This window comes from Plecotus auritus (assembly GCF_963455305.1).
Source record: "Plecotus auritus genome assembly, chromosome: 6".
NCBI lineage: Eukaryota > Metazoa > Chordata > Mammalia > Chiroptera > Vespertilionidae > Plecotus > Plecotus auritus.
The window spans coordinates 158349826-158375000 of record NC_137773.1 but is presented as its reverse complement, the minus strand read 5'-3'; the positions used below and the strand labels follow the sequence as shown (position 1 = coordinate 158375000).

General features: G+C 40.2%; 1 protein-coding gene across 1 annotated transcript in view; it reads left to right on the top strand.

Annotated features, from left to right (window-relative positions):
* The first annotated feature begins 3793 nt into the window (after positions 1 to 3793).
* Positions 3794 to 25175, top strand: part of ZNF385D (zinc finger protein 385D) — a 727289-nt gene continuing 705907 nt past the window's right edge. The window contains exon 1 of the mRNA XM_080671549.1: positions 3794 to 4127. Coding sequence (XP_080527675.1) covers positions 4040 to 4127 — 88 coding nt within the window. The 5' untranslated portion in view covers positions 3794 to 4039. The remainder of the gene's footprint in view (positions 4128 to 25175) is intronic.

Here is a 25175-nt window from a genome sequence, read left to right as displayed (position 1 = left end):
TTGAATTCTCAATCTCTGCCTTCAATTATAACCTTTTCAGCTTGAACTCTATGTTCAACTGTCATACCATGAGTTGGCCACCAACCCTAAACACTAGCTACCATGTATTTATTACATACTATGTTATCAGGCATTATGTTAACTTATTTACAATGAGGGACAGGGGATGAGGGGTGTTTGCAAAGTGTGGTTCTCCAGAACAGAAGCATCTGAAACTTGTTAGAAACTCAAATTTCTGAGACCAATTTAAGACCTAGTAAATTAGTAATTCTAGGGATGGGGCCCAACAACCTGTTCTGACAAATCTTCTAGGTGATTCTGATGATGGTTCTAGTTTGAGAACCTCTGCTTTACCAATATTACTTATTCTAACATAAAAACCTAAGCCCGGAGAGCAAATAGTCTTATCCCAGTTTTACACACGAGGAAACTAAGACTCAGAGGTTAAATCCGTTGTGTAAGATATCACAAATTATGAAGGACAGCATGGCAAACCAACTGCAGTTCTGAAAGATTTAAAAAAAAATATTTTAAATATGTTTTTAATTTTTAAAAACTTTAAAAATTACATAGAAGACCTATTTTCCCAGAGATGCAGGGGCAAGACAATGTGAGCCTTTCTCACTTCCTGCCACTCCGCTTTAGAATCTCAGTACATTTCCTTGTTTCTACTCCTTTGTTCTCGCTTTTCTCAGTGACCCTTTTCTCTGCTCAAGTTGAGTACTTACAATTTTGGCTCACTAGTTCTGTTTTTCTTTTCCAATATTGCTCAATCAATTCTCCCCTTCTCACCTGGAGCTTCTCTCCTACGCTTTTGGCCCCTGAACTCTATCAATAAAGTATGTTTGCACTTTCTTTCCCTTTACTAAAGAGGAGCAACCTTCCTCAACTCTGCTACCAGCTCTCTACCCCCAATCTTTGTTTTCTTCTTCAGTTCACTGTCTAATTTCTTTAAAGGATAATCTGACATTCTTTGGTAAGTTCCTTTTCCACTCATAATAGTGATATATGTCTAGTGCAGCAGTTAATCAGTTAAATTTTCAACCAAATCTTTCTTCAAAACCAAACCAAAAGCGTTCCCAATGTATATTAATATTTCCCTTTTACTCTTCGTCCCATCTTTCACCAGTGTTCATCTCTGTAACAAACATTTCCTGACTTGCTTTCCATGGCATTGAAATAGCAGAACCCACTTAGCCATCTCATGCTTTGGTGTCTCTCCTTCTTCTAAAATTATTAATTTCACCCAATGAACATTTTTAGAGCCTACTATGTGCACAACACAAAGTTAGATGTTGGAGCTACAACAGTGAACACAATACATATGTTCCCATCCTCTCAGACATATCCTGCAGGTTAGTGCAAAAAGTATACATGAGAAAAGAGTATGTTATGTCACTTCAGCCTTACAACTAGTTTGTGCAGATGTTATTATTATTATTTTACAGACGATGATACTGACGGACCAGGGAGGTTACATAGCTCTCAGCTTCTGTCCAAAGCACTTTGTATTTCTTTTTCTGTTCTGCCTCACTAACCTCATGTTCTCCCAACCATTCACCTCCCTATACATGCCCAGGATTCTCAAACACAAGAGCAGACACAAGTTCTCATCCAGAACCCATTTCCTCAAAGCAACATCCCTACCTGAACATCTCCCTTAAACCTCTGACTAAAAATGTCCAAAGAAAACTTATCTGGTAGCCTTTCCCAAATAAACATAAAAATAAGACCAACTAACTGTACATTCTTGACTCCTCAATTCTTATTGGTGTCAACATTTTTTTTTTAGTCCTCCAGGCACAACATCTTGGAGATACACTGAACAAATCCCTCTCCTTCACATAATACTCATGTACTGTTAATTATATCTCAGCGATGTCTCCTTTTAAACATCTTTATATTTCATTTCCCACAACTATTAGTGTCCCCTCCTTTATGATCACTTACGTACAGTTTCCACTGCCTCCTACGTGTTATACCTGTATTAGGTTATGATTCTAGGTCACCCTATTAATTTCACGTCATATCAGTCTTCTTGCTAGATTTCTGATCATGGTGGTTCCTTGTTGAAGCAAAATATGAACTGCTGAAGTGAAGGACAAACTGCTCGGGACAGCAATCACAGCCACTGGCAATGTTTCAGGCCATTTATTCCACTTTCTTCCATACCCTGTATCTTCAGGGTGAAAGCGCCCAGTACTCCCCACACTTTACTACCCTCTTTCACCTTAAATGTCCATCCTTTCAGCTCTTCCTGATGGAATCACATCACATTTTAAGGTTTATCTCGAATGATCCGCCTTCCAGGAAGCCTTTCCAGACCTCACTGCCTTTGAACCCTCGGTGGTAACCTATTTGGTGCTCTCTTCTGCCACCAGAGGCTGCCCAATACGGTGTCTATTGGTATCTTGTCAAATTGCTCTTGCAAAGCAGGAACTATACCAGAGGCTGTTCACTCCCAGGCAAGGCCTTTGCCATGGTTAAAGCTTACTAGCATTCGCTGAATTGAAATGGTGCAATGGGTGTTTAAGTCCAGATGAAAACATGCGAAGGGAGAATCCAATCAAGCGAACATAGTCATGTGCCAAGTGTAACACAACACGTCTTTTGGTGCATTGGCTATATTTCCTTTTTATCTCTTTGTTCCTGGTATTTGCTTTTCTTGGTTTGCTTTACCTATTAGCCTGCTAAGCAATTCAACTACCTGATGATACACACTTCAACAGTGCTACCTATCAGCAAAAGTCAACAACAGGCTCACAGGAGGAATAGACTGCCCCTTAGAGGATGTCATGTGGCATTTTCTCCCTAAACAATGGTGTGTTTGTGAGGTGGCCACTGTGGCTTGTGAGAACATATACAGTGCCAAATTATCCATCTCTCCCTACATTTTCATCAACAGTAATAATGACAATAATGTTGTATCTACAGGGTATTTTATCCTTTTGCCCTGTGTTTATGTTTATAATTTATTTGCCCCCCCTAGCATCCTGAAACCCCATGAAAAACAGTGCATTAGCAACTTACTTCAGATCATCTTACCAATAGTTAGCGGCTCAGCTGATATTAGAAAGCAGCTTTATTTTGTTTGTTTGTTTGCAACTCAAAATATGGTCCTTGGATCAGTGGGATCTGCCACACTATTAGAAACGAGAATCTCGGGGCCCTATTGGATCAGAATCTGAACTTTAACAAGATCCCTGGGTGATTTCCTGTGCCTAGTAAAGTGTGAAAAACACTCTAAGTCCTAGAATGGGTCAACAGAAGGTATCTGTTTCATCCCCAAGGGACAGGGTACTATATTGAGTATGAGTGTGTGTTTGAGGGAGGGAGGGAAGGAGAAAGAGAGGGAGAGAGTGAATGAGGTGAGGTAAGAAAAATCTCAGTGGGATCTGGGTCCCTCAAAAGAGGTCTGTGGAGAAAGAACTTCTTTACATTTGCAGTAGCTTCACCCCATCACTTTCTATCTGTTCACTGAGGTATCGAAGTTAACTGTTGTTTTAGATAAATGGGGGCCGTTTTTCAGGTAATTCTACCCAAACGAGGAGGTAAAGGAACTAAAAGCACAAAAGGAAACCCCCTTTCCTGAGCCTTTTGAGGCAGCTCACTGAAGCTCATTTTCTAAATGCAATTCTCCTCCCCGCGTGTTCCCTTAACACCCAGGATCCACTCCCTCCAGTAAAGCTAGCTCCTCGCCCCTTGATTTCTTCCTTCCTTCTCAGCCCTCGCCCTCTCTCCTGGCTCCCCCAGGCCTGGCCCCTCCCTCCCTCGGGGCTTGCACCTCTCCCCAGCCGGGTGCACCTGGGGCTGGCGTGGCTCGGACCTTGCAGAGCACAGCACCACGGCTCGGCGCGGCAGAGGCAGAGGCGCACTGACTGCCAACTCCAGCCAGCGCCCGCCCGAGGGACCGTGTGCGCTTCAGGGACCGGTCTGGGCGGCCACCGCTCACGCCTCCCCGCGACCACAGCCGCGGAGGCTGCGGGCGGTCAGCCCTGTACCCCCAGGGACAGCCAGCCCCGGCTGCAGCTCCGCCCGGATGCCAGGGCCAGGGCGCCAGGCTGCAGCCAGCAGGAGGATGAAGGGCTCGGTGGGAGGAAGGAGAGCGAAAGCTCAGCCCAGCCAAGGTAAGTTGAGCGCAAAATAGGTGTCTAGGCTTGGGCTCCGGCGGAGGCGGAGTTGGTTGGGGTGGTGAGGACTGCTCTGGGGTTGCGCCCCTGCGGGATGGGAGGCGCGCATGGAATGGGCATTTCTGTCTTCCAGAAACGGGATCACCCCCCTGCCCCTCCATTCCCATACCCCGCACAATCCTCTGCACCCCTGTCGCTCCCTGCCAACCAGAGATGTGAGGTTGCTGTTGCCCGAGTGCAGGTGCAGAGCTTGAGGGTCTTTCCGGGACACCGCGCGCTGCAGGGGACCAGGGGCAGCGGAGGCAGCAGCTGGGGCCACGGGGTCAGCCTGGCTGGGCTGGAGTGGAGGGCTGGGCCACCCAGGATGGACGCCCTGCTGCCCGCCTCCTATTGGGTGTGTGCGGGGTGCGTTCCCTCCTCGGGAAGCCTGGCGAAGTTGTTGGGATAAGAAAGCACAGCGGGCTAGCTCTGTGATTGCCTTCTCCTTTTCTTCCTTCCTTCTTTTTCTTTCATTGTGTTTATTTATTTTTCATCTGGCTGCACACAATTGGAGGGCAGTGTGAGAAGCTATTGAGTTAGAGGAAGCCAGGCTATAGAAATCACTCTGACGTTTAGGGGGTGGGTTGGGAGGCGAAGGGTAAAGAATCCCATCGCCTTCCAGGGCCTGAGACCCAGGTAGAGCAGAGAGAGCACAGGGTCTCTCCCACTTGCATTTTGGGAGAAGTTTTATAGTGGGTGCGAATTGGGGTCAGAGGAAACCCATTACCCCTAATATGGTGTCACCCTTTGTGAAATGCCCAGTTCTCCATTTGTCCCCCGTACAATTCAGACTTAACAGCCTCAGGCGTTTCTGGGGGCTGTGTTTATGTCTGCTTTAGCCCGAGCTGCGGCTAAAATAATGAGTGATCTGGTGTTTTGGGTGTTTGAGTGTCTCCAAATTCTGGAACCTTGAACTGCCTTCGAAGATGACACTACATTCTGTAGGTGTAACTAAGAACCTTGAGCTAACGCTTTTCTATGAGATTCCCGTGGTGCTTCTGGGGATGTGATGGGGAGATTTTCCTCTCTTCTCTTGAGGCTGTTGCTAGTTAGTCTGCTAAAAGGGTCTTTCACCTTCTACTCAATTCTGGTTCACCGTGTTCCCCGAAATCGACAGGAAAGGGGTATCTCCCTCTGGGCGTCAGGCCACCCTGGCCCTGGACTGAGTGATTCAGTCACTTGACTCTGGTCTCTCAGCATGAAAGGCAACTATGGGTCATTTCAAATTATGTAGATTGATGCAGCACGGCGTGTCTGGGGTTTGCTGCAATTTCTTCCTCTTCCAGATGTTTCTCAGAAAATTTACTGGAGCACTCTATTCATGGAGCTAACATATAGACTGAGGGAATAGGCAAGCATCTGGAGTTAATATGTTATCATGGATTTAAGTAGATGAAGTGTTAGGAGCACTCTAAGTTAGGAGAAGGGACCTGGGCCAAACTTTAGGACTTCTGGACTATTTTTGCTCTAGTACAAAGTGGCTGAAGGACTTTGGGGGTCATTAATAATAATTATTATTATTATTATTATTATTATTATTATACTAACATCTAACATTTGTTTCCCATTCACTGCACATCATTCAAAATGTTAAGGGCATTATAGTCCCTGCAAATGCATAACAATCCCAAGAAGACAACCTTACCGTCTTCATTTTGTGGATAAGGAAAAGGGAGCCCTAGAGATATTAAATTTGGAGAAGTTCCAGAGTTAGTGTCTTAGAAACCAAGATTACTGGACTCCAAAGTCAGTTTCATTAACCACTATACAACCTCTTTGAGCCCTATTTGAAAAGTGGAAGGATGACCTTCCTTAGTCCTGAGTCTTATAAAAAATTAGTACAGTGGTGATAATGTCATAGACTGATTCATCCACAATTATTTCAAATGTTTAATTGAACAGAAATATAGAACTTGAGACTCAAATTCAAATAAAAATTGTGTGGCATTATGTAATTCGGCTTGCTGGCTCAAGATAGTTCTAAATGGCGAGGTCTTGGTGTTACCCTTGACAGTGTTCCTTCCTTGAGCCTCCTGATTGTAAATCAATAGTTACTGTATTATAGCCATCTCTTAACAATGTGTGATTTATGGCATCAAACATGCCTGGTGCTAACATCACTTTTGTATGATCCTGTAGAGTTATTCTGAGATCTACCTGGACACTCATATTTCAGCCAGCTTATAATTAATGCTAAGATTCTAAAAAGATGTTGGATTTCTATTAAGAGATACTAACAGCTTGTTTTAAAATATCATTTTTATTTTCAACAGTATTTTCAAAACAATTACACCCCCTGCTGTGATTTGCTATTTACTAGGTGCATCAAAAGTTCAATAATAATTAAAAAAAATTTTTTTTTGCAATGCAACAAAATGTAGTTTCATCAACTCCAGCTAAAAGATTCTTGTCTAATTTAAGGACTTATTTTATTTGAAATTTAATTAAGATGTTTCATATCCAGTTGCCAAGTGCATGTGGGTAGCTGAGTGCACATCTTCCATTATTTTCTTGTAATCTCCAACTTTATAAATCCATTACTCATGATCTCTCCAGATAAATTATATTAGTGCCTTTCTAAATATTTGAGGTTGTTAAAACTAAGAGCAAGAATGCAAATATATGCATTTGTCATATTCCTTCACAAGCTGTAATTATACCTGTTTTGGGAATAGTGATATACTTTTAAGTCACAGATCTGATTTACCTGCACATGAATGAATTATCAAATAAAAACATATAAATCCATTCAGACACTAATATATTAATATCCAAGATGTGGGAGTAACTGGGAAAATAGAGATACTTTGAGAAGTTAAAGATATTTTACTATGTTTCATTGCAATTGCATGCTATCGTATTGTTTTCAAATAAAACTATATTTCCCTGTCCCATTAAACTAATAATCATTGCCATGATTTCTCTTTTGTTTTAAGGTTAAATTGTTTTTTTCTAGTAGCAACTTAGCACTGCATGAAGTAAAAATTTTGTTTCTTTTCTTAAAATGGTTGAAGTCTTTTTAAAAAAGCACATTTTGCCTGCTTACCAGAAATAAATTTCTGAATATGTAAAGGTTTTATCAAAAGTGTAAAAATAGCATAGTAATGACTTGCCAAGAGGTTGTGTTTATTTTTTGGAAGTAGATAATTAAGTTGTTGTAGCAGCTAACATTTAATATTAGTAGCAAAGTATTAAACTAATTATAAACTTCAATTTTTGAAAAGTGTGAGTCTTATAATGGGTTACATTATAATCACATGAACATATTTTCTACTGTGTTTTAGAAAATTTCTAAATTCCATATTTGCACAATGGGACTAATACTTTATTTGATATTACTTGATGATTTGAACAGCCAGATCATTGAAAAGCAATTTAAGCTGGATATGTGAGTCACATTTATACATAGATTGAAGAAACTAATATTGGGGAAGGATTTTTAATTTTGAATGTTTCAAGAGTTTTTATACTTAAGGTGGGTAGCACGCCATATTATTTTGATAAAGTTTCCAAAGTGAAGTTTGAGAAATTAAAGCTTGTAGGTGGGAAATCAAGCAAGCACTTAAATAGCCTCTTAGGAAACCTATATTAGCTCAAATAGAACACATACCTGAAATTCATTGGTAAATTAATCTTTTGAACAAGTGGATAACACACTGCAGGTCATTTTAAAAATTCTACTACATTTAAAATGTCTTAATTCATATATTCTAAGTCCAGATAAAATTACCAATAACTCCTCTTTCTGGAATACCCCAACCTTAACTTTATTTTTTAATCGCAAAGAGAGAGAAGTTTAAGGATAACCAGGGGCAGAGATGACTCAACTTCCTTCACAAAATCTTTGCCTCATTGTTAATGTGATTTTAATCACACCCAGATAATTCTTTACCACTTTTAGTATTTTTTTCCAGATTAAGGATGGGATTCAAAGAAACCAAACCAATTGATGAACCTGTAGAAAATACTTAGAATACAGTTCCAGTTTGGGATAGGGGCCTCTAGGTCATTTAATGACTTTATTAAACTGCCTATAGTGTCATCCAACTATATCTTTAAATTTTTGCCTATTTGGAGCACAAAAGGGTAGTTCTCCATGATCTATTTGTAGAATTATACGTACCAAAATAAGCAAGTATGTGGTACTCCTTAAAAGGTCTTTTAAGTGAGAAGTTTGCAGTAGAGTTCGTATTTCCCTTCCATGCAGTTATGTAGCCCATATTCCAGCAAACAGTATTGATCTTGATATACCTTGATGACCTATCTGTCTCCGTGAGAAGAAAAACTATTATTCCAGTGCAGTGTTAGGTAGATTCCTTTGAAGATTTTCCTAAGGGTTTTTCATAATATGGGGTCAAATGTTCTCTGTTTAGTTTTTTTTTTTTTTTTTTTTTTTTTTTTTTTTTTTTTTTTGCGTGTGTGATCTTGACATGTTTTCTGTTTCTATATCTAAATAATTATTAGTTGCTATTATAATGTATTATTAAAATCATTAGAGATTTTTTCCTTAACAATGTCTCATATACCCTCAAATAAAATGAAATAAAAATTAATAAAATGTTGCTGTATTATCTTTACTTTACTTTTACTTAAACACATAAAACTCCAGAAGGCATCCTATAAAATCTAGATTTTTAAACTGCATTGGTTGAGAACAACTTTTAGAAGTTAGTCTCAGTGTACTAAAACTATCCAGATCACCTAGAATTGAAAGAATAAAGGCTGTAGGTACTGGCTTGAGTTCTCAGGTGGCTACAATTTTATATTAAAATTTGACATTAAAGTAATAGAGATGAATAGTCACTTAACACGGTGTAGTGTTTAAGAGTGTGAACTAAAGAACTAGAATGCCTGGGTTTGAATTCTTGCTCTGTTCCTTATAAAGTATGAGGATTTGGAAAGCTTATTGTACATCTCTTCACCTCAGTGTTCTCATCCATAAAGTGGTGATAATAAATGACCTATCTCATAGGTTGATAGAAGACTTACGAAGATAATATGTCTCTGAAAATTCCTCAAGTAGTGTCCCAGTACAAAGTGAATAGGCCATAATGTTAGCTATTTTTAATCATCATCATGTATTAGTTTCCTGTGACTACTGAGCCAAATTATCCCAAACTTGGTGTCTGAACAAAACAGACGTGTTCTGTCACAGTGCTGGAGATCAGTGTCACTGGGCTAAAATCAAGTATCAGCCAGGCTCTGCTCCCTCAGGAGATTCTAGGGGAGAATCTGTACCTTGCCTCTGGCAGCTTTTGGTGGTTATGAGTGTTTCGTGGTTTGGGGGCACATCCCTCCCTTCTCTGCCTATGTTTTCCCAATGTCTTCTTCTCTGTGAGTCTAATCTCCTTCTGCTTTTCTCTTATAAGGGCATTTGTGATTGTAGTCAGGCCATATCCTGATAATCTAGCATAATCTTCAATTTTTAGGATCCTTAATTTGATCACAACCTCTTTTTTTTCAAAATAAGGTCATATTTCAGGTTCCAGGGATTAAGATCAGTTGTATTGGGGTTTGAGGGTTGAGGGGAGGCTATGCAAAATACTTTGCCTACCACAATCATCCTACTCTTATCTTTTTTACTCTACTAGATGTATGAAGTGATATAACCAATATAACTAAATTGTGAAAAAGGAGGGAAGGACCAGAAATTTTACATTTTTAGAAGTACATTGTCTTATGTTCAAATTTTGACCATATTTTGGATCAGTGACTTCAGGACAATTAACTATTTTCTGTTCACTTTCCATGAGTATAATGCAGTCATTAAATAGTTGAGAAGTGATTACTATGTGCTTATAGAGTGATAATGCTAAGGTTATCAATGTTGTCAGAAAAATTAAGGCCCTGGGTTCATAGAGTGTTTGTGTATAAATAAAAGTACTACTATAGTACTTTAATAGACAACTATTTCCTTTTAATGAGTAGTTTTGTTGAGTATAGTTGTCTTTTATGTTTAACCTCAAAATTTCAGGGGCAAAGAATTACTATTCAATTAACTTTAGAGATAAAGAACTGAATCAAGTAATATACATATACAGAGCTAGGAAGAGACAATTTGTGAACTCTGTTCCTTCTGGTTATATTATTTATGCCTTGAAAGAAAGTAAAGATCCAGGAGCAAATTTAACAAAATAAATAAAAATAAATTTTCACAAAGATAAACTACATAATATAATCTATTAATATAAAAGCCCAGCGACCCTTACTGTGGAACAACCAGAATGACAGGTCGCTATGATGCGCACTGACCACCAGGGGCAGATGCTCAACACAGGAGCTGCCCCCTGGTGGTCAGTGCGCTCCCACAGCAGGATCGCCGCTCAACCAGAAGCCGGGCTCATGGCTGGCAAGCGCAGCCTCTCCCACCTCCACTTCAGCGCTAAGGAGTGGCGAGCCAAGTTGTATGGAGCAAGCAGGCAGGCGGTTAGGAGCGAGGGGTCCCGGATTGCAATAGGGTGCAGGCTGGGCTGAGGGACTCCTCTCCCCCCTCCCCCCCCCCTACAAATTTCATGCATTGGACCTGTAGTTAACTAGAAATATCAACTAATGATATGTCTGATTAATTGGATTTTGTGTTGGATAAGTTAAGAACCTTTCTTTGGAATTGTTTATTTTTTTATTTAGTTTTTTGAATTGTTATTTATTGATTGATTTTTTTCCTTTTTAAATTAAATTGATTGGGATGACATTGGTTAATATGATCATTTAGGTTTCAGGTGTGGTTTCTATGTTACAAGATCTGTATATTGCACTGTGTGCCCACCACCCAGAGTCAAATCTTCTCCCAGCACCATATATTAGTGCCCCCTCTACCTCCTATCCCCTCCCCTCTGGCAACCACCACACTGCTGTTTGTTTTCACGAGTTTCGGTTTTACATTTCACTTATGAATGAAATTATATGGTTCTTAGCTTTTTCTGTCTTATTTCACGTAGCATAATATTCTCAAGGTCCATCCATGTTGTTGCAAATGGCAGTATTTCATCCTTTCTTATGGCTGAGTAGTATTCCATTGTGTATATGTACCACATCTTCTTTATCCAATCCTCTATTGCAGGACACTTTGGTTGTTTCCATGTCTTGGCCACCGTGAGTAATGGTGCAATGAACATGGGGGTGCATATATCTTTATGAATGCATGTTTTCTAGTTTTTTGGGTATATACCCAGGAGAGGAATTGCTGGGTCACATGGTAGACCTTCTCTTAACATTTTGAGGAATCACCAGACTGCTTTCCCTAGTGGTTGTACCAGTCTATGTTCCCACCAGCAGTGAATGAGGGTTCCCTTTTTTCTACAACCTCTCCAACACTTGTTATTGCTTGTCTTGTTGATAATGGCTACTCTAACAGGTGTGAAGTGATACCTCATTGCAAATTTAAAAAATATTTTCTCCCTTTAGATAATGAATTAGAATGTTTTCTCAATTTAAATTTTCAAAAGTTGAAGAGAAACTACTCAGAACTCTGAGGAAGTTGAACAAAGAATTCCTTTATTAAAAGATTGCCTTTAACAAGAGTGAAGTTCCCCTAATAAGGAATTTTTAGCATGTGTACGAAATCTTGAGAAAGATTAAATAATGTTCAGGATAGAAAAGATTGATGAAATTCACATTTCTATGTCCATTTAAAGCAAAACTAAGTTGTTGTTTTTTAGATCCTCACCTGCAGATATGTTTTCATTGACTTTAGAGAGAGAGGAAAGGAGAAGCAGAGAGGGAGAGCGAGAGAGAAACAGTTGGTTGCCTCCTGTACGCACTCTGGGTGTGTGCCCTGACTGGGAATCAAACCTGGGACCTTTCAGTGTATGGGAGGACACTCTAACCAACTGAGCCACACCAACCAGGGCTAAAGCAAAACTGTTTTTATCTGTTCCCCTTTAGTGCACATATTAAAAATCCTAAATTGAAATACTTTTTCACAGAATTTTGAAAAAATGACCTGTAACTTTTCATTTTGTTTCTTCCCACAAATTAGGTAGATAGGTGTTACTATTAGCCTCATTTCCAACTTTTTTTTTTTTTTAAGATAAGGGAATAACATTAAGGAAGGTCAAGTAATTTGCAAAACCAAGTAACCTTTAAGTGATAACAGTTGGATCATGAAGTAACCTTGCCTACTCCAAGTCTATTTCCCTTTCTTTCCACATCCACAAAAGGGAAATAGCTTCTGTTAAGTTTATCAGATATTGGAGTGATTTACCAGGGGGCAATGATAGTATATGAATGGAATGGAGATGAGAACAGTCAATAAGCAACAGTATTAAGGGAGCACTAATGAAACATTAATTTGAAAATTGCTCCAAAATGTACTTCTAATAGAGGCTTTATAATCATATTCAGGTTTAATGGGAAGGTAAACTAATTTTATGCAAATGCTTAAGTGACTTTCACAGTTAATGTTATATACCTTACTATGGTCCTTAAGGAAAATTGTCAGGACCATTAATAAGTTTCTAAATTGATTAGGCTAATTTGATACTCCACAAGGCCTCTTCCTATAAATTAATGCTGCCTATTACATTCCGATTATAGCAAATTGCTTCCTTTTCATGCCCAAGTTGAAAAGTTCCCAGTCTCGGCACTTCAGCGCTTCCCCCATTGTTGGCTTTCCGTTTGGGCTAGCCACATCAGAACAATGAGTCATCTTGTCCATTAGCTGAGTTTGGAAATTCTGTGCTATTCAATGAATTTGCTTTCCCCTCATCCTTTTGCTTACTTAAACCTGACAACTTAACTACTTTCCCAAATGTGTTTGTGATGCAACATCAACTAGTTTTTGTTTTGAGCAGCAAGAAGCTGCAGTGTGTCTTTTTTTTTCATCCTTACATATCAAATGGGATATTTTCATAATCGACATTGTGTATTTCAGAATAATAAAAGGTCTAAAGTGACAATAGCTAGTGATCTCTAGAGGGGCAGCACAATCAAATAGCACTAGAAGACTCTCCATTTTTATAACCTGAAGGAAACAGAAATGTGCCAACTGAGTGATCAGCCTGATTATCAGAGTCTCATAGGAATACGCACGTATTCATTTTTATTTCAGGAATTCCCACTAAAGGCGAGCCAGAACACTGACGCTGAAGTGCTGTTTCTCTTTTTCTAACGGTTAAAGCATGAGGCGAACAGAGGGGTACACGGTGACACGGTGTAAGCCAACGCAGCGCCTCTCATGCTCCCTACAGTGAACAGGGCACACAAGAGCACCGGTACTTGTTCCATTTTTGAAAGAATTTTTAAGACTTTGTGTCACTGCGTTGTCATTTAAAGCGAACAGCAGTGAATGTTGGAAGTTGGCTCTTACTGAAGGGGCGATAAATAGAGTCTAATAAAGGATGATAGCATTTACTGAAATCTGGTTGACCGTCACATGCATAGAGAACGTAGTGAAGTACGTCCTTGAGGATGCTGCCAGGCACCATGCCATAGTTATTGTGTCTGGAACTAGAATTGTGCTACTGATTCCATGAGTATGGCTGCATGTAATATATGGGGGTGTAATAATGTATGTCTACAAACTAAAGCAGTTTGGAAGTCACTGAGAGGTTAGTCTGAGGATGACTTGGCATGCTTTTGTGGAAAATCGTAAAAGTAGTTTGGCCTATAAAAATAAAATTACCGGGCACACGTTTTAAAGAAAGAAATCATTGCTTTTAGACTAGCAAAGGCTCACTAAGTTATTGCTTTACTAGTTCCTAAAATTTTTCAGGAAATGAAAGAAGTTATAAGAGTTCAACTAGGAATACTTTCCAAGATGACATTGGACATGTCACGAAAGAGGATCTTCTTAAAGCTAGTCAGGTGGTTATGACTTTGGTAATCATGGGAATCTCAGCCTCATCTTATCATGTTGTTTGTAGCTCTTCTTTGTCCTACCATACAAGTAACAACGTGGCTCCACAATTTTGAAAACTTAACTCTACATTAAAACTGCCTTTTTATTGAACACTAGAGGCCTGATGCATGAAGATTTGTGTAAGAATAGGCCTTCCTTCCTCTGGCTGCCAGTACCAGCTTCTCTCTGGCTGCTGTTGCCACCCACCGGGGGCATGCTCCCAGCCATGCTGCAGCCGCTTGGAGCATGTCCCCACCCCTGGTGTGTGTCCGCTGGGGTGGGGGTACACAGTCCCCTCCTGCCCATCTGCGCCCGCAGCAACTCCTGAGCCGGTCGTGATGCCCGGCTAATTTGCATATTACCTGTGTGTGTGTGTGTGTGTGTGTGTGTGTGTGTGTGTGTGTGTGTGTATATATATATATATATATATATATAGATTATGCTGCTTTTAATGCATATAGCTGATTCTGTCTTATAAACACTGTAAAAATATTAATCATATTAAGCAACATACATAATATTCTACATTTGTTTGTTTACATACAATTCATAACTAGTGTTTTTGTCAATGAGACACTTTCTGTCTTTATAGGGTACCGTTTCCTGTCATTTCTGCTGGTATTCACATTCTCAGCTCAAACCGAGTTCATCATTGCGCCCCTAAATTCCACACCACTTCTTTCTTATAAACTCTTTCTTTTCATACCAATGCTGTTTTAACTATTTCTACACATTTAAACAGCAGAAACTTACCTTGACTTACCATGTTTTGCAATGATTGGCTTGTTATCATCAGACCTTTGTAATTAGAGGGAACCTAAAAAAGGCTCTGTGCTATCATGACATTTCATTTTCAGATTTCACTATGGCTGAGACCAAAACTAATTTCTATGAATATACTCAAGGTAGTAGAACATCTGCAAATTCCAAGGAAGACTTAGCTACATTTTTTTTTTTTTGGGGGGGGGGGAGAGGATGCAAAAGCTTTCTGTTTTATTTTTTCTTATTTTAAAAGGCTGATACCAGCTTCATGTTTAAGGAGGTATTGGATTCTACACAACCGAAAAATCTCTTGGAATTTGCATAATATCTACCTAATAAAAGAGTAACATGCTAATTGACCATACCTTCGCAATGCCCACCAGCCAATCAGGAGTGAGTATGCAAATTAACCCAACAAAGATGGTGGGTTAATTTGCATATGCAGGTGCCAAGCTGCGGCCTCTGGGCAGCATGGGAAGGCAGAAAGGTGGCTTCAGGCTGGAGCGGAAAGGCAGTTCCGACCAGAGTGAAGGCAGTATCGGCGGCCAGGAAAAGGAAGGCCCATTCTTTCACGAATCTTCGTGCATCGGGCCTCTAGTACAGCCGTGGGCAAACTACAGCCCGCGGGCCGGATCCGGCTGTTCTATCCGGTTCTCTTGCTCTCCCCTCTACTCCTTTACTTTGAATTTATATTAGTTCACACAAACACTCCATCTATGCTTTTGTTCCGGCCCTCCGGTCCAGTTTAAGAACCCATTGTGGCCCTCGAGTCAAAAAGTTTGCCCACCCCTGCTCTAATATATATATATATATATATATATATATATATATATATATATATATATATATATTTGAATCAATTCCAGTCTTCTTCTAGCATTACCAATGGTAGTAGGTTTAAAATGGTCACTGCTAGAAGTCATTTCACAATTGCATTTTTATTTTGTTCCCAATAATTAAATCAAAATGGTCAACTATAGTTTTAAATCTTTTGGTACAGGGAGGCAAGCATTAACCTCTTTGCTGAATGTCAGAAAGAGGTAATCTGCTTGTATACCCTGGGTTCCAGACCTGGATATGTAACCAGATGGCTTGTGGCATCATGATATTGAGTCACTAAATCATATAGATGCTTCTCAGAACTGTGAAGATGAGTGTTTGCTTTTGCCACTTAAAATTTCAACTTCAACTGGATATCCATGCTTAATTCTTCTAACCCCCAGTAACCTCCTTCCGTATAAAGCGCATTCTAAATTTTGTCATACATTTCAAGTTTTGTACAATGCTTGCTCTTACATTCAGAATATTACCTGGATGTGGCTTCTCAAATGAAGAAGGACCACTAGACAGGCACATCTTCAAAAATGTTTTCTCTGATTACAGTCACAGTTTTATTTATAACCATCCTGATTCACATCTCTTTCCCTAGAGGACTGCTGTCCCAACTCCACTTATCTATTTTATGATCCCACTTCCTCCTGGTTCTGCCTAAATATTTCATCAATGACTCATCCTCTCTCTTAAAACTTCACTCTTCCCTTCCATCTGTGTTCCCTCCAGAACTGCAGTATACTCTCTTTGCTATCTAGAATAACTTCCTTTAAGCTGCTGTACTAAATCTCTCCTTGGAATCATTGTCAATCTTTTAGAAAGGGCAGTCTCCAAACATTTCCTTCATTTTTTTTTCATCTCAATTTGCCATATTTCTGAGACACTTGAATGATTGCACATGAACTTTATGTCAAATCCAAAGGTCTCTTTTCAATATCACTTCTTGAAAGTGCTAAAATATATCATACTGTTGTCTGTCAGTGTTATTCATTCAACAAATACTTATTGAGTGCCTAATGTAAATCCTAGAAATATGGCTAAGATTCAACATTTTCTTTCCATGAACTCAAAGTTAACTGGGAAGAAAGGAAATAAATATAATTTAAAATAGAATGTAAAAAGTGATTCGTGTGATTAGATCTGTTTATAATATTTATTTTCCTCTTTCCAATCATTTGGAAGGAGGGCAATTCTCCATTTCCACTCCACCCTGAAGTAAGGTTATGACATGCTATTTATTGTGGCCAAGAGAAGATGGAAGGAAGTGATGTGCCATTTTCTGGAAGAAGATTTTCAAAGCTGGTTTTGTTAGGATCCTTTTCCCCTGTCACGGAGACTGTTTTCGATGGTGGAGGCTTTGATAGCTTGTGACCCTGAGTCAGGTGAACTTGGACTAGAGAACCTGCTGACCTGAATGAACATGTAGCATGAGCAAGAAGCAAGTCATTGTTCCATTAAGTCACTTAGACTTTTAGAAGTTTGTTACTGCAGCAAAACCTGGCATATCTTGACTGACACAGTTCGAAAGGAAATGTAAACAAAGTAATTTTAATATATAACTCTGCACTTTGAAGCATTTATATCTGCACTTTCAAGCTTCCTACTGGACTTTTCAACCTGGATATCTCAGTCACCTTAAACTTACCATATTAAAAAATATTAAAAAATGAAAGTAATTGCTAGGCAATAAGTGATTGGATTTGGCTGTCTTGCATGTAATTGGTAAGTAATAGGGGGTCTGTGAGAAAATCAACTCACACCCAACTATATACATTTTTAAAAATATATTTTTATTCATTTCAGAGAGAGGAAGTGAGAGGGAGAGAAAGATAGAAACATCAATGATGAGTGAGAATCATTGATCAGCTGCTTCCTGCATGCCCTCTCCTGGGAATTGAACCTGGGCATGTGCCCTTACCAGGAATCAAACCGTGACCCTCCGGTTCATGGGCCAGTGCTCAACCACTAAGCCACACTGGCTGGGCTATATACATTTCTTAACATAGCTGTTATTGTAATTCATGGCTACTCTGAAGTTTATATTTTCTTCTCTACCAACTTCTGGAAACTTAAAAACATTTCAGTTCACTTAAAGATTCAGGGATAATGATATGCTTTGGTCTATTATTCTTCCTATCTGAAAGCTTTATTGTGTTAAAACTGGAAAAGTACTATATAATTATGTGTATAAACTTCTTGAAAATCTCAATGATGGAATTTTCTTTTTATGTGCTAATGCTTATTCCTGCACTTCTCATATAATTAATATGCTCACAATAACATCGGTTCTATTATAACTTGCTATCTAATTTTCTACCCATATTGAAGAGAGGGCATTGTCTGGATAGTAAATGTTTTGCTCACTTAATAGCAGTCTAATTTTGTTACCACACTTACCTCTCATTCTTGCTATTTTATATCATCTTTTCCTCTCTTAAATATTTGAGCAAAGACTTATGTTGCAATATGTTCCATTACATATAATTCAGGATAACTTTGCATGGACTGAATTCAGAAATGTCTCATTACAATGGCCTTATCTTTGATATATGCTCATAGATGTAGTCTATTTTTCTCTATCTCTTAAAGAATTAAACCATAACAATTCTATCTATGTATCTATCTATCTATCTATCTATCTATCTATCTATCTACTATGTCATCTATCTAATATATCAGATTTATTTATTTGCACTTCCTTGAAATCTTAGAAGGATAAGCAGTTGGGAAGCATAATTCTAGTATACGAGGCTTGCTAGAATCTCATCAAAACAGGAGTTTCTGTGGTCATGAGGAAAGGACACTACCGTTTTTCTTCGGCTCCTCTCTCTTCACTACTCTTAGGCCTGCTGCCACACCTCTGAAAACCTCCTTTAAAACCTTTTTTTAAAGAAATGAATGTGATACTAAAAGAAAAATCACAAAAAGATAACACTCAAAACAACAATCTGTCTAAAATTTTACCTTCCGTATTCATCAACATATATCTCCTGTGCAGTTTGCTGTCTCACGTGAGGACCATTTTACAAATGCTGGATTATAAAGCAAACCAGGGTCTCTGTGAAGTATGAAATGCAGATGCTTTGGTTATGTAGCGTTTGCATGGTTTGGTGTCTTGATTTCCATCTCTAACTAATCTTTGGAACCCCAGCTAATTGAATCTCAAGCTGCTGAGGTTTTGCAAAAGAATTGACAACATATATCTAAAGTTTTAAAAATACATATATCATTTGGTATAACAAACATATGAGGATTTCTGCTAAAATTTAATGAAAATATCATATTACCTATGAAGACTTAATGATAATTTTTAGTTGCAACTTTTTTTTTTGCAAGACAGTGGAGAGTATGTTAAGGACCTCAGGATACACTCCAGCAACCCGATAGAATACATGAGGTAGAGAAATATATCTATTGACACTGAATTATCCTCACTATGCTGTAAGTAAAAGGAATCACAATCAAATTTCTATTGAATTTTACAATTATATGCGTATAATAAAGGGTATTGACAGCACTATTCAGCAGAGCTTTCTGTGATGAGAGTAATGTTCTATACCTGTTTTGCCCAGCATAGTAGCCACTGGTCACTCATGCCTACTGAGCATTTGAAATGTTAGTCTGACCAAACAACAGGATTTTTTTTTTTAAAAAATACATTTTATTGACTTTTTACAGAGAGTAAGGGAGAGGGATAGAGAGCCAGAAACATCGATGAGAGAGAAACATCGAGCAGCTGCCTCCTGCATGCCCCCCACTGGGGACGCGCCCGCAACCAAGGTACATGCCCTTGACCAGAATCGAACCTGGGACCTTTCAGTTTGCAGGCCAGCGCTCCATCCACTGAGCCAAACCAGTTAGGGCAGGATTTTCAATTTTGTTTATTTTAAGTTCAATATTTACAATACCATATTGGATAGCGTAGATATAGAAGAGTATTATATTCATAGGAATTAATGGTGATTCTTTCTAGTAGGGAGTCATTGATTGTAGGTTTTCCTTGCGGTTTTTGTTCTCATTTACACGTTTAAGTAAGATTTGTGATAAAAAACAATAAAGGAAGCTTCATTTGAAGAAAACAGGCCTGATAGGTATTGTTGTATATCAAAACCATGGATCTAAGTCATTATTTAAGGTTTCAATATGTAAACAAGTTGTTCATTTCCTTCATATCAACATATCTGTCATATTTAAAAAATAATATTTATAAAGGATTTTCCTGTGCCTCTTGAATTAAGTTTATGTTTTAAGAATGGAAAAGTATTTTTAGTAATGGCAGCAATAACAGCCAGCATTTATTAAACCATACTGCCAGGTACTACTTTACCTGTACTACCTAATTTAACTTTTAATGTATGTATTTGAAGTGTGTAGTGACACTTTCTCTGATTTCCAGATGAAGAAATTGAGGCAGAGAGAATTTAAATAGGTTACCTAAGATTACTGAGCTAAATAATAGGGGTATGAGAAAATAGGGGTTGGAGGGAGATAATCTGGCTTTCAAACCCAAGCAATACAAACGATTTGTAATCAGCATAACTGTGTTTTTTACTCCCATGCAATAGAGAGGGTGCTAATGAGAAGCAGGTGGAGTATTAGATTTAAACAGGGTTATGTTCTGGACAATCAAGAAAGAATATAAAACTGCCAATTTGTACTTTTATTTTTATTTAAATTTATTGTTTAAAGTATTACATATGTCTCCTTTTCCCCCCATTGACCTCTCTCCGGCTGCTCCCACTCCCCAGCACATGCCCTCATCCCCAACTGTTTGTGTTTATGGGTTATGCCTATATGCATGCATACAAGTCCTTTGATTGATCTCTTACTACCCCACCCCTCCCCTGCCTTTTCTCTGAGGTTTGACGGTCTGTTAGATGCTTCTATGCCCCTGGATCTATTTTTGTTCATCAGTTTATGTTGTTCATTATATTCCACAAATGAGTGAGATCATGTGATATTTATCTTTCTCTGGCTGGCTTATTTCACTTAGCATAATGCTCTCCAATTTCATCTATGCTGTTTCAAATGGTAAGAGATCTTCCTACTGGGGATGTGCCTGCAACCAAGGTACATGCCCTTGACCGGAATCGAACCTGGGACCCTTCAGTCCGCAGGCCGAGGCTTTATCCACTGAGCCAAACAGGTTAGGGCTGTACCACAGTTTTTAATTCACTCATCTGCTGGTGGGCACATTGGCTGTTTCCAAATATTACCTATTGTAAATTGTGCTGCTATGAACATAGGAGTGCATATATCCTTTCTGATTGGTGTTTCTGATTTCTTGGGTTATATTCCTAGAAGTGGGATTATTGGGTCAAATGAGAGTTCCGTTAATTTGTACGTCTTAATCACGGGGATATAAAGTACAGCATAGGAAATATAGTCCATAATATTGTAAAAGCTATGTATGGTGCCTGGTGGGTATTACCAGTAGACTTATCGGGGGGAACACTTTGTGAGTTATATAAATGTCTAACAACTATGCTGTATACCTGAACCTAATATAATATTGAATACCAGCTATAATTGGAAAATAAAATAAAAGATTACAAAAATAAGCTAATGACAACAACAAAAGAATATAAAACAAGAAAAAGGTAAAGGAGTTGAGAGTTGATGTGTTTGTGAACAGAATCATTGTCCATGAAATGTATATTGGATGAGGTGGAAAATGAGAGCAGAAAAAAGAGGAACTCTAAAATGTGGAAGGAGGGAATACAAAATTATTTTAGTCCTGGTAGTAGAACTTGTGAGCAGGAAAGATAGGAGGTGGTGGTCAGAGAGGCGGATATCTTTTTTGCAGTTAACATTAGTGCGTAATTATGGCAGTGTGTGGCTGAGGTAGTATAGATGGTAAGAGCATTCTAGGTTAAAGGAGTGAAAGAACAAGCCTTTGGAAGGGCTGTGTATGTGCATGAAACCACCAAGAAGTGACAGAAGTAGTTTTGAATAGAGTGACCGTGAGCCAAGAGCTGAAACCTTGGTGTGATTTGTGGACATCTGCAGCAAGGAAGGGGGGACATAGCACTTAGTCTGTTGACATGTGACTCATTGCCAAGTTTTGTTTGCTGTTGTAACCTCAGGATTTGGCACATGGGAAGCAATTGTATCAGAGTGTTATGAGTCCCAATTGGACATATTTCCGGCACCTGGGGAACTACCAAATAGTACAGAGACTGCAATAGTAAAACGGAACAGTGATTGCATCTTGTATGGAAGTTGCTGAGCCACTGACCTGGAAGGGAACCTGATGCTGCTTGGGCATGGGCATGGTCTGGAAGAAGTGGTGGAACTCAGAGAAGGAGAGCAGTGGACACAGCCTGTTTCCACCAGTGGCATGGCACAGATGAATCACCTTCCAGGGAGAGAGGGCCACCCACGGGATAAGGAGAGTCCACCAGCAAGAGACTGTGACAGGGCTGGTGGATTTAGGCAAGACCAGACCTTGAACACCAGGAAATTGCTTGAAGTTGTGGGCAAGGTTTGCAACAAATGCAATCGCCTTTGGTGCTGTCCTCACAGATGAAATCAATAACAGGGAATCCTTAAGCTCACTGTCAGCTTGTTGGATTGTTAAAGTAAGCAACAAACCATTACATAGAGAAGACAGCCAAATCTTCATATTTAGCACAGTCAGAAACATCCTTTCTCTCTCTACGTCCTTCCCCATTTTTAGTAGAATAAGAAGTTTTCTGGGAAAAATAAGTTGTTTTTTCAATGAGGCCCCATGTCCCCCCACATAGAACTTTTAATCAAATAGAAGACTGATGTGTTAAAACAGAGATGAATGACTCTTAATAATGGAAGAGGGCTCACAGATTATACAATTAGACTGACATGTTTTTAAAAAAATATATATTTTATTGATTTTTTACAGAGAGGAAGGGAGAGGGGTAGGGAATTAGAAACATCAATGAGAGAGAAACATGGATCAGCTGCCTCCTGCACTAGGAATGTGCCTGCAACCAAGGTACATGCCCTTGACTGGAATCGAACCTGGGACCCTTCATTCTGCAGGCTGACGCTCTATCCACTGAGCCAAACCCGTTAGGGCTAGACTGACATCTTTTTAAGAAAGCCTGTTACCTAATGAAAAAGGAAGATTCTATAGTAAATACGTGGTAGCAGTTTATAGAACTATGCACACAGCACAATTTTTTACTGATAATACTTGCAAAGTAGATGAAAAACTCAGACTTTATTACTACTCCATACTGCATACCTAAGACAGCCGTACATCAATCTTTAGTGACAGGAAATTATAGAGACTACGTGGTGACTGTGTCCTCACTGGGTTGAGATGAAACCACTCCTCCAAAAAAATGGGTTAGGCGATAAACATATTGCAGGAATAAAAAAGTCCAAAGAAGTCTTTTAGTTTGGAATCCAAGAATCTTAAGACAACTCTCCCTTCTGGGCTGTGAATTACACTTCTCACCTCAGAAAGTGCAAACCTCAGTCACACCATGCCGCATAGGTTGTGAAAATGGGGCTCTGCTAACCTCAACGGATATAAACGCTATCACAACACTTCTCAGTACTTAGGTGAACTCTGCTCATGTCTGTGTTGGAATATGTTCATAAACTTATTTATTAGATGAGGAATGGAAGGAATAGATTTCAAGCAGGACACTGGTAACTTGTCTTACGTTTTTTCTTCCCCAGGTTTTACTTTATACTAGTGGTCCGGTGCACGAAATTCGTGCACATTAAAAGGAAATTAATTAGAAGAAATATTTTAATATTGCTGTATGCCCTTTCTCTATAATAGAAGTGTCCGGCCGGCCCCACACCTTTTGGGTGACACCAAGACCCGGCTGGCCCCACCCCCGTCAAGCCCTGCCGGGCAGGGGACTCAGCCTCAATTCCCGGCGCCGGGGCGAGGGGCACAGCCTCAGGTCTCCTGGCCCCGACCCATGCCACGTAGCCTCACCCATAGCCGCCATGCCGCAAGACCCCAGACCAGCCGCACCGCAGAACCCATCAATGCACCTCCTGGTGACCGGTTGTTTGACCGTTATTGATGAAAATAAAGTCATGCATTTAAGCATGCATGTTCATTTTCAATGCCTGATTTGTCTACATTCTCTAAATTGTAAATAAATAAGATCTTCAGCCAGATAGCATCATAAGGCCAAGTTCTTTATATAATGACACATACCATTCTCTCCGTATGCTGCATTTGAATGGATTAAATGTATGTGACTCATATGAAAGGCACGGCTGCTTGCTCTTAATAGAGGAAGCATTAGCTCATTACCTAACGCCATAAAGTGGTTTAAATGGCATATACTGACTTGAAGAACAGAAGGAAAAATAACCAAAAACAAAAACAAAAAACAACGTTCAGTGCTGTGGACGGCAGGATCCTCTCCCTTTCCCTTTGTGTTCTTTTCTGCTTTTCCCATGAACCTATTTGCGCTCTGCCTCAAAATCAACACAGAAGACAAAATCAGATGCTGTAATCTGCATTTTATAGTGCCATTTGAGTACAAAGAGGTGCTTTACAATCTTTACTTTTTTTTTTTTTAATCAATGCAGCTCAAACTTGCTTCCAGCGTTCCAGGAGCCAGGCCAACGTGGCTGTGCAGACACACCTTTGCTAGGTGCTTCAGGGCTGGGGCAGGGAACATGCCAGGTGTTGCTGGAAAGGAATCGGGCTCTCCTCTCTACATAGCAGGAGTCTCTTTGCGTTATAAAATGCAAAGCAGCAGTCATTTTCCATTACCCCCATCCCCAGCCCTCCTGGTCCGGAGGGCATAGGAAGGGCCTGAGAAGACATTTACTCTCGGCTCTTTGATTTCTCTTATGTAACTGAGCCCAGTGGCAGCTGCTTCTCTGAGCACAACGCCAGCTGGCTCAGGGCTAGCTGCCCTGGAAGGCAAGCGGCAGAGCTGACCAGGGGCTTTGACCAAGTCCAAGCTGGGCTCGGGACATCGGAAGCTGAAGGAGCCGGTTTAGGAAACCAGGGTGTGTGGTGGTCCCCGGCACGCTGAGTCGCATGGCAGCGCTTGGTTTCCCTCCACTCCTGCAGCTGGGGAGAGTTGAGGCTGGGAGTTGGTGAAACTCGCTCACCTGTCGGAACCCGGATTTTGGCAGGGAGCAGGGCCTGGCTGCCAGACGCGCGGGTCACAGCAACCTCGGCAGGCGGCTCTCCCCACACCCAGACTCCACAGCCAGGGGGGCAGGTGTGGGGGCTGCTCCCGAAGACTCTATGCCCGCCCCCCCCCCCCCCCCCCGCCCCAGCTCGGCACCCCAGCTTCCTGCTCTCCCCTTTCACCCGCTGGCGTGGTGTGCAGATGCCAGGGTTGCAGGTTCAAGACCCTCAGCCTCCTCCTGGCACTTTGAGCCATAAGCGCCAACAGGTACCTTTCCATTCAGTCTTGGCCTTTGGTCACTGCTGAGGTTTTTGGGACTCTCTAGGCCAGTGACAGCTAGGACCTTTGCCTCTGACCCACACCCCGCCTGCAGCCTGCCTGGGGTAATTCCAGCCCCAGGAAAGCATAGGGGCGTGGCCGGCCTGAGGGAGGGGTGGGGGTTGGGGGGGTTGGCTAGCCGACCCACCCTCAATT